At 41.5% G+C, this 10,551-nt stretch overlaps 1 protein-coding gene across 1 annotated transcript; it reads right to left on the bottom strand.

Moving 5' to 3' along the window:
- Nucleotides 1-109: 109 nt before the first annotated feature.
- tlcd1 (TLC domain containing 1) lies at nt 110-8,640 on the bottom strand. The gene is made up of 4 exons (XM_041941234.1): nt 8,099-8,640; nt 6,901-6,983; nt 4,657-4,739; nt 110-3,439 (listed from the first exon to the last, which is right to left on the bottom strand). The coding sequence occupies exons 1-4, from the start codon at nt 8,302-8,304 to the stop codon at nt 3,035-3,037; spliced, it is 777 nt and encodes a 258-aa protein (XP_041797168.1). The 5' UTR covers nt 8,305-8,640; the 3' UTR covers nt 110-3,034.
- Nucleotides 8,641-10,551: the final 1,911 nt, after the last annotated feature.

Here is a 10,551-nt window from a genome sequence, read left to right as displayed (position 1 = left end):
CATGGCCCCTCAGATTTATCATGTGACCTTTTAGAGGTGAAAAGTACCTGACTGTATCTAGTCAAAATGACCAAATACAACAGTAAAATGCTACTTACAAATTGTGCATCAGTATCAACAATAATCTCTTATAATATCAGCCGCTTTTGCTACTTAAAGTATATTTTGCCAATAAGCAGGATCTTGAATGAAGGACCTTTACTTGTAATGCAGTATTTTTACATTGTTGTACATGTACTACTCTATTATCTGGCAATGCAGCATCTGACTGTATCTTTTAAAAGTGACGACATGGATGTAAAACAGAGGAAAAATGCACAAAACCTTCCCTTATCAGTGTATAATTATGAAAATATACAACAACATCCCAGTGATTTTAAATAATCTTTTAATTCATGGTATCACTCAACCATCCAAAATAAGGGGCTCCTGAAAAACAGTTGTCACTGTAGCACGAGATACATTATTGTGGCCAGATAGTCAAATGAATTCACATGATGCTTGTCTCATAAATCTCTGTTCTTGGCCGAGCTTTTACAAAAGCACACAGATATCATTCAGACCTATATCTACACTTCCATGATCTTCATCTGTGCTCTGTTCTTGTTTTTCAAAAGGCACTGCGGTAAAGGCACTGAAGCACAGGTCGGACACTTCTCGACTCTGGACTTTCTCACCGTTGGCTGAGATAGAAAATGAAATGTACCGATCACGAAGTTTTTAAATGACACTTATGATTCATGGCGTGATTAGGAAGCATTTAAAGTCCACTAATGTTGTTTACTTGTATTATCATTTGAGATCTATCAAATCAGAATGCGCATTTGGGGACATTATTTACAAAACATAAATTTTTGAGGAAAGAGGAGGAAGAGGAAACGTATCTTCATCTGAGGGTCGTCATTTAATCGCCTAAAACAATGGATCTATTCTGTTAAAAGAGTTATTATTTTGCAAAGAAGCAAATAAGGTACTCTACTATTACTTCACATCAAGTCTAACTACCGCCTGTGATGGAATTTTCTGTCACTTGACTACACCTAGTGGGGGCCTCAGGGTCGTGGTCAGGCAAAGGGGTCGTCTTCGGGCCAGCTCGGGATCCAGGTGAAAGGACGGGTCTGTTTTGCTCTGCTGGAGTACAATGCAGCTGTTGGGTTGTTTAGGGAGATTGGCGCCCTTCGGATAGGGAGAGAAGCCACGTTGCTGAGGCGACAAAGGTGATAAGATGTGCCGTCCTCTAGACTTTGCGGGGCAGACCGTCCCCTGTTAGAGGAATGTGTTGATGGCGACCTGAAGACGCCTGCACCGTGAGCTGGGGGACGTGGATGAGCATAGCTCCTTGTTTTAGGTATGAAGAGCCAATCACCTGAGCATGCACAATCTTGAATGACTACACTTGGGCATGAAGCAGATCTAGCACAAAGTCTCCAGACAGCTTTCCTTGGGAGGGCACAAGTAGACCAAATACAACATTTTCTTTCACGCTGCAGATGAAATATCAGTAATGATTGTGCTGCTGTCTGCTCTTATTATGAAGGGTTTCTCATGATGCCCACTCCTTCATGAGCTCAGGTATCCGGCTATTAGATTACAGGAAGATCCAGCTTCAACCCTGCTTGTGTTAAATATCAACAGATTTCATATGAGAACCTTTAGAGGACCATAAATTGTCCTGCATTCTCGTGTGTTATCAGACACAGCAGTGTGTCTTATGTACCAGCTCAGTGTCTCTTCAGCCACGAATGGCATCATAGAGACAGAGAGAGGACATACTGTACATACACACTGGCGAATATTAAAATGTGGCTGCTAAAATTCAAAGATCGCTGTCAGAAAATACCAGCTGGCAGGTTGTTACCACATAAAAACACTGCTCCTTTTGCAAATTTTAAAGATAAGGCAACATACAGGCTAGCCAGGTTGTCAGATAATATTCTGTGTCAGACCACAGGTCTAGTTTGACATTTTTGGGATGTACGCTTATCTGTTTTCTTGCCGAGATTTAGATGAGAAAATTGACACCGCTCTTGTAGCACTGCACTAAAGCTACGCCCAGTAGCCAGTTAGCTTAGCTTAGCAAAAAAGACTGAAAACAAAGGGATACACTAGCCTGGCTCTGTGCAACGGCAAAGACCTTTACCTACCAACAAACTCTCTTGTTGAGTTTGCTGGTAAGTACCTTGGACCTTGAACAGAACAAAACCATCTGTTTCCCCCTGTTTTCAATCTTTAAGCTAAGCTAAGCTAGCTGGCGGCTATAGATGTTCACTGTATAGAGTGGTATAAATCAAGAAAGTGAATCAACATACTTCACAAAATGTCAGACGATTACTTAAAGGTTCCATGATGCTGAAATGTGGTTGACATTTTGGGAAATTGCTGAGAGTTAGCGGAAGAGATTAATATCACTCTTATATCTGTACTCTGATTATAAGAATATAAGGCTACAGTCATGACCTGTTAGCTTAGCTTAACATAGCCTAAATGTTATATACTGCATATTGATTGATGAATTGTACAAAAACAAGTGGAACATTTATTCTCATCATTGCACAGTGCCAGGCAAGCTGTTTTCAGTCTTTGCGCTAAGCTAAGCTAAGCTAACTAGCTGTTAAGTGTAGCCTCATGCTTACCATACCAACATGAGGGCGGTATCAGTCTCTTCATCTAACGCTTCCCAAGAAAGCCACTAGGTGTATTTTCCAAAACGTCTACTTGTTCCTTTGAGATTACATAATGCTTGGTAACATCTCAAGGGTTTGAGAAACATTGAATTTAACTCAGAATTTTGTATCAATTACAGCACTGTTGCATTGTTTTTTCCCCCTTGCAACCCTTAATTTTCAACATCTCTGGAACACTGCTCCTGAACAAGGCTACAGCTTGTGCCACCAACAGATGTTTTGTGGGGTATGTTTTTGGCAGTGAGACACAATAACCTGACATCACAAGGAATGGTCTGGAGAAAGACAAAATGTGTAACCACCCACCCTGAATGAAAACATAATAAAATAGTCCTATACACCTTCCTCCATCAATCACTGAGAAACTTTCTGGAGTTGTTGTTATGTATCCAGTTCGGTCGCACCGAGCTCTTACTCCAGGAGAAGAAGTCAGCACGCAGCAGGCGGTAGAAATAGATCAGGATCATGATATTCATTACTATCATGGAGAAGAGAAAGTATCCACCGTTATCCAGCCAGGAGTAATTGTGCATGATGTACCAGGTGAGGTAGAACTGTGTGCTCAGGCGAAATGTGACGTAGGTTAAGATGTTGGCGAACTTGTTGATGTGGTACATGGTGGAGGACTGAGCTCCCGCCAGCTTCAGCATCAGCCTCAGGTGCAGGGTGACGCTGTTGACCTCTACAAAGAGGGCTATCACGGCACCGGCTACATACAGCTGAGTGAAGAGGGCGTAGAGGAAACACCCGATCACCTGAAGAGGAGACAGACACAGACTGGTTTTTCTTGCTCAGTTACCTCTTTTCCCTTTTAAAGCACTTTGTTAACTAACAACTTTGTTAAGAAAATTGCAACACAAATAAAGTTTGACATGTAACCCTTTGCATGCTCTCATCCAAAATCTTTCAAAAATATTCATGACACCTCCAAGAAAAAGGAGTCATTTGAATGTCAAAATTAGTTTGTGTATGAGCGCTTCCCCTTTTGCAGACTTGGGTGTAAAGACTTGTTCAACTGCAGATACATTTGAAGTCGACTTTTAAGAACCGATAAAAGTTGGGCTTGTGTTTAATCATCAGCAGTCAACCCTTTTAAGCAGCACAATAAGCTTTAATGAAACTGAGCGTCGTCTTGGTCGTTCTTTGAGTGTTAAGCTGATTAAATGGCAGTAAATAAGCTGTTGTTGGATGGAAAATATACAGAGAGCTTTATTCTAGTTTCATGTCAGTGCAGGTTTAAGCCACTGTTCGGATCTAGAACTGTAGGTATGGAAAGCATAATCAAAGAGTTAAAAATGTACATTATGGCATTGCTTGTGAGTTAAGATTAGCATTAGCTTTGGTTTTTGGTTTGCTCTTTCATCCCAGTATCAGGGAAGTTTTTGAAATAGTCCAGAAAGGAAATAGTTGTTTTAACCCAAACCGTAATTATTCTATTAATTCATGTTTCTCTGCAAACTTTATTTTGAAAGTCTTGCCGGACATTGCATATTTATTATTGCTAACTTATTGCACGAAAAATACTTCCAATTGAAATACATTAGTTTGGAAGTGTCACAAAAGAAATGGAGGATTTGTGTCCATGTGCACGAAGAGACTATATTGGCTCTTTCAGTACAGTCACAATGATCTTCTGCTCGGTGGCAACATGCCTCATTCAGCTCAGCTCAGCCCTGTAATCATTCTCTCCACTCTGGATTTGTTTGTTCAGTGGAAACTTGATTAATAATTAATCGGCAGCATAGCAGCATAAAAAAGAAATCTTTAAGCCTTTAAGTTTTTTCTCAAAATAACACCTCACTTTCTCTTCTTCTCTATTCATCTTTTACACACATCTGAAACAAATCACCTGCATGTATCACCTGCATGTATTCTCTTGTTGAGTTGCTGAACCTGACAAAGTCACCTGAAGCAGAAATGCAACCTTTCTAGATTTAAAAAAGAAAACATGCCTCCAGGCATGCTGTCTTACCAGTGCATGATGGACTAAGAATTCCCATGATCCTCTTGCGTGTCCTGTCAGGATAATATCACCTGCATCTTGCACAAAGTACCCTAAGAGGGAAGAGAAAAGGACATTGTCTCTGTCAGTGCTATGAATCATGCAGGGTGAATCAGCTAAATACTTTTATCTGGACTGCTGATAGTGAAGCCAGTATCATGTAGCTGCTGCTGAAGATGGGCCCAGATTCAGGTGATACAAATATAGATACATAGATATCAGTAACAGTCTTTACAGGTGTCATCCATTCACAAGTGCAGGATGATGACAGGAAGGAGATGTAGATGAGAATAAAATCCAGTTTATATTTGCAAGTTAAACTTTTCCTGAAAATGTTTGCAGGACATCCCAGTCTGTCGGTCTGACATATGGACACAGACTATTTGTACATGCAGGGTCTTTATTTTACAGTTTCCGTTGCTTATCATCAACATATGACAACACTGCATGCTGAATTTGTTATCTGACATATGTTTTGACACATATGAGCACGGCAGCATGTATTTGCTTTCCTTTTGTTTCCTCTTGCTTCTGTATGTGCTGTAACTGATGTCCCCTGAGCCTGTGTAAACTGAGCGCCTTTGGCTGCATAAAGGTTCTTCGTTTGCGTATGAAATGTTTATGAGTTTGGAGGCATTTTTCTTTTTTTTGCCAGTTTCGCTTGACTTTCATGTTAAATCTGTGTGCATGATTTTAGGCTGGTTGAAGTGGTTCAAGTGCAGCCTGAAAATGGAAAGCAAAGATGGTAGAGAAGCCATTCATGTGTTTGTACAGTACTGCTGATTACTGAGTACTGTCTTTTGTCACATCAGCCGACCAGGCAAAGTGAATGTAAATGTCATGTTGGCTGAGGTGTTCAGTTAAGAGGTGTGTGTGCAGGTGTGACTTGATAAACCAAACAAATGTGTGGCTGTCCAAGCAACGGCTGTCTTGTTTTCACGCTTCACTTGACTCCACCATAAAAATGGAACAAGTAAGAAATCATTGAAAAACGAGGGATTTCATCTAAAAGAGACAAAACACGGATAAAATAATCTCTTAGATATGATGACTTTCAACTTGTTTCCTGTTTTGTCCAAAATAAGAGCAGCTTTGAATTCACAGGAGGGTTTTTATATAAAAGTTAATGTGCAAACATTAACTTTTTGTTACCTATTATTTGCATCAGTTGAGTATCACCACCAGACCATTCAGTCATCACACGTTTTGTTTTTGTTACTAACTTTTTACGTGACCATGTTGAATATATCTGACATTACAATGCAAGATTTCCCTTGTGTTACTTGTTGTCCACCAGGAGATCATCAAGAGGCATTAAGAGTCAATGTTTGTTGAACTACTCTGACGGCAGAGTTAATTATTCCTCCTTGTTTTAAGAAGATGCCAGCAGAACAATTCACAACATATCCATGGTTAAATCTCATTTAGCTGGAAGTATTTAAGTGAATACGAGCCCCCACAAGCCTCTGTATGACTGGCAAGCTGTGGCTACACAATCGGCCCCAGTGTTAAAGAACATGACCTCTGGTATCTGGCTGGCTTTGGCCTCAGTGGAGCTAATAGCTGTTTGCGGTTGTTAGGGCAGATCTCCACAGATTTGCATCTTCATGGTAACACAGAGATACACATAAGACCCAGCCACATTCAGCACAGCTCAACCAGACCACCGAGTCCTTGGTGGATTGTCTTTGGTGTCCATGGTGATTGGGAGGAGACGCCCATTCGTCTGTTCTGAGAATCAGGTGAGAGGGGCGGACCTTTCTGTTGTTTCTTTGAAAAGCCGAAACTGGAAAGGTGGGAGTTTTGTGCCCTCAGGACAGGGGGGTTTAGTTCAGATGAAGAGTGGATGTGAAAATTCTGTCAATTAACACCTGCCACTTTTCCTCCTCATTTGTTAAACTAGAGCTGTAACACGTAGTCAATCAATCAACTGACAGAAAATGAGTCTGCAGCTATTTTGAGAACTGATTAATTGTTTTACCGTATTTCCAAGTAAACATTTGCAACATTTGTTGGTTTCACCTTCTCAAATGTAAAGATTTGCTTCTTTTCTTTGTCAGACACAATAACTGCCAGATGAATCACTCGTGAAAATAATCCTTTGTTGCAGCCTCACATTACGAGCAAGGACATTTCTCTTTAGACTGCAGCATTCCTAAAATCCACAAAAACATGCAAAAAAACGAGTTCCTTTTCCACCGTGCGTGCACTGACCTGTTGAAACGCAGACCAGCAGGTAGGACAGAGGGGTGTGGTAAGAGTGGATGTTGCTCAACGTCTCAGGCCAAACCACCACACTGGAGAGGGACACATGTTATGGGTAGATGGGGCTGTATTCACCTCAGTCACACATACATGGGCTCACTCCTGGAGAGAAGCCTGACTAAGCAGAGACATTAATATCAGGTGTTTTAGCTTTTTTAACTCCCTTACCAAGAGATACCCCTCCTTTTAGTAGTTGTAGAAAAAGTTCATTTTAATACTATTGACAGTCTAGTTTCTATCTCTGTCTATATATCTAAACTAATACCATTATTTCTATAATTCTGCCACTGTTTTTCTCTAAAACAGCCTCTGATTTTGCAAAATTATTTGTTACTTCTTTACTGAGTACTGTCTTTTGTCAGACCAGGCAAAGTGAATGTAAATGTCATGCTGCCATTTGGCACAAGAGGCACACCTCCAATAGCAAAGGTTTCTCTGTGTCCCCTCCCTGTATAAACACACCATGACATAATTATTGTTAATAAATGACTTAAAGACCTGCAAAATCTAAAGCAGTGTGCTGTTCAGCATGTCTCCTTGCCACTACAAAAACCTCCTTTTGAATGTGAAAACTTTGCTTCTTTCACCTCTCAGTCGTTACATATCATACTGTCACATATTAAGTGCAAAACACACAGAAGGTGCAGACAGCTTTGAAAAATGTGGCCTAGGTTGCACTTCTTGATGTTAAAGATGAGTCACAAGCACCGTCCCCACCCCGAAAAATAGTTTCTCACGATGCTTTCACAAGAATCCTTTCGCCAGCAGGTTTTTCCAGTTGATATATCTGTTGGCTGTTGCTTGAGCTGCCCTGACTGCTCCCTGAATGTGGGACTGAAAATATTTGTTTGTTTTTTGTTTTTGTTTTGTTTTTTTTACAAATCTCAGAGACTGACACAAATTCACCAGCACAGGCAAACGGCAATAACAGCCTTGTGTGGTTCGTGGTGTACAGTGGCATTTCCCTCCCCACTTACAAATGCCATTGTCTCCCCCATCCCTCACCCTGTCTGAACATGCCCTTCTTCTCCTGGCTGCCACAGACTGTCACTGCACACCCACAGCCGCACACACAACACATCATGTGGACTGTGAATAGACAATGGTGTCCCAGTGTGGACAGACAGATGTTTGGATGGCGACTCACCAGGTCAGGGCCCATGTCCCAGTCAGCAGGGAGTGCACCATTGAGACAGAGAGGTTCCTCCACTTCCAGGAGTGGAGGTCATTCTGCTTAACCACTTTGGGCACTGGCAGGCTTTGCAGCAACCGGTGCACCACCCTGAAAAGCAGAGAGAACACCAGCACTGACGGGCCTGGGTGACTCTTCAGCACAGGAAGCAGGGCGTCCATCCTCCCGACCCTTGCTCGCCCTCTGTGTCTGGGCGCTTACTCTCTACTTCCCTTCGTCCTTTGGCTGTATCGCGCTCCTGACAACGTCTCCTGTTGATGGACGGTGTCTGATGTTCTCCAGGAAAGGGGTCTGCAGAGAGATGATCCTCTGTTTTTATTTTTTCCAAGTCTTTTCTCAAGTGCAAAGCCAGTGTCCGACTGATGCTGGAGACTTTTTCTTCTCACGCTTTCAGCGTTCAGGGCTTAAACAGGAAGGCTTGCCGGGGATTCCCGTCGCAGCTCATTCCACTGCGACGGCGTTTGTCTTCACGCCTTGTAATGTTATGTGCTGCCGCGCTCAGCCCGCCTGTCTGAGCAGACTGAAGGGGGGAGTGGTGGAGAGGGAGCGGGGTGGGTGGTGCTGCCGTTGCTGCACCCTTTAACCATAGAAACAAGGAGGGGCAGACACTGCGATCAAGTTACGCAAGGAATAAAATCACAGAGCAGAGTTGAGGCGTGATTTTGGTTAAGAATGTCGTGAAAGGCATATACCAATGTCAAATGGCTGCACTGTAACTCTTATGGCCACCAGCGTTAACGCACCGTGCGTAAAGGCCGAGTTTCCCTGCGTCATGCTTTAAGTGTATTAATAATAACAAAAATACAGGCTCCAATAATTTTGCCCAAGCCAGGTTGGGCTCCATTCGTTATTAGCCTGAAGGACTATACAGGAACTAGTCATTTACAAGCCACATTCACAGTTTCGGTATTTGGACAATCTGTTTACGCTGTTCCAGCGGTAGTGGAAGTATACAGATCCTTTAATTAACAGTAGGAATACCACAACGGCAAAATACCCCATGTCAAGTAAAAGTAATGCGTGAGGTGAAGCTTTTTTTTTTTTTTTTTTTTTAAAAGACTTAATCCTCAAAGAAACTGAATGCAGCTGTGAAATAAACGTAGTGAAGTAAAGAAAAATGCTTCTGTAATGTACTGAAGTAGGTGTATATACGTTGTATAAATTGGACATAATACATGTAATCTGTACTATACAGTACTTGAGTAAAAAAGTACTTTGTTACTCTCCTCTGTGTTACTATCTAAGAGACAAGATTATGCATTGAAGACAAATGGAGAGAGCGTGATGGAAGAATGTGATACTCCACCATAAATGATCATTAAGTGAATATTAGCATAAAGTGGTACTTTAGATCCACATAGTGATCAAGTACAGAATTGGATTTTTTATTTTATTTAAATTGGTGGCAATGCCAGCAGTAAGCAATGTTTCTGTAAATATGATGATGGTAATATAACCATATACATCTTTGTTATGTTTGGAGAACAACAATATAAATCTGGCATGTTAAACAGGCAGCCGAACAGTAACACCCTCGTCTCTTGGCCATAACTCTTTCCATAAACACAGCGTGGCTCTCGTTCCCCACAGCAGGGCCTCTCTGCTGCCCGGTGGGGAAAAAGGAAGCGAGGAGCTAAGACCCTTCATGACCACCTGCACCACAGCTGTCTGTGAGAAATATGAACCCATACAAGGCGTTCACTTGTCTTTACATGCCAGACGTTTGTTGTGTTCATTCACAACTCATGTGTTTTTTAATCTTATTTGCACATTTTTATTTTGATCCCTTGTTTATTTTCCAGCTCTTTCTTATTCATAATTTATGTCTGCTTTTCTTCTTTCCTCTGAAATTAAATATCTTTTGCTCATATGCTGCTTTTTCACATCTGTTCCACATTTACTGATTGATTTCACATAGAAAAACAAACAAACAGATAAATTAAAATGTTGCCCCTAAATCAGAAAAAAAACTGTGTCTGTTCTGAAGATGTACTACTGAAACATTGAGTCAAACTTATGCAATGTTGAAAAAAAATCTTTGTTGCCTTACAGCGTACTCACTGCATTTCCACCGTGCCCTTCATTTTATGATGCCTGCAATTGTAGTTTTAGCATATCTTTGGCACAGATTGTTATAATACGGGACTTTTGTTGCAAGTTACCCAAACCCCTCTCTCCCCTTATTTCCTGTTACCTCTCGACTCTCTGTTCAACCTCTCAAATCATAAAGAGCACAAGCTACAGTATAAAAAGACACAACCAGATGGCAGCAAAACCTCATGTGAAGAACAAACACCTCTGAGGAGCAGATTCTGTTTTTCAGCTCAGTGGCTCGCAATTCTTCATCAGACCACTTGGGGGCGTCTCTCTCTCTAAAAAAACGAAAACCCTAGGAGGACTCCCCACGA

Source organism: Chelmon rostratus, chromosome 7 (genome assembly GCF_017976325.1).
Source record: "Chelmon rostratus isolate fCheRos1 chromosome 7, fCheRos1.pri, whole genome shotgun sequence".
In the NCBI taxonomy this organism is placed as follows: domain Eukaryota; kingdom Metazoa; phylum Chordata; class Actinopteri; order Chaetodontiformes; family Chaetodontidae; genus Chelmon; species Chelmon rostratus.
The sequence above is the reverse complement of the archived record's forward strand: the minus strand, read 5'-3'. Positions and strand labels throughout refer to the sequence as shown.

Excerpts from the sequence above, each read along its gene's own strand:
- tlcd1 (XM_041941234.1), bottom strand. The coding sequence starts at position 8,304 with ATGGACGCCCTGCTTCCTGTGCTGAAGAGTCACCCAGGCCCGTCAGTG. Across the intron at positions 6,984-8,098 it reads GGGACATGGGCCCTGACCTG|TGTGGTGGTTTGGCCTGAGA; the intron begins GTGAGTCGCCAT and ends GTCCCTCTCCAG. Across the intron at positions 4,740-6,900 it reads GCTGGTCTGCGTTTCAACAG|GGTACTTTGTGCAAGATGCA; the intron begins GTCAGTGCACGC and ends CTTCCCTCTTAG.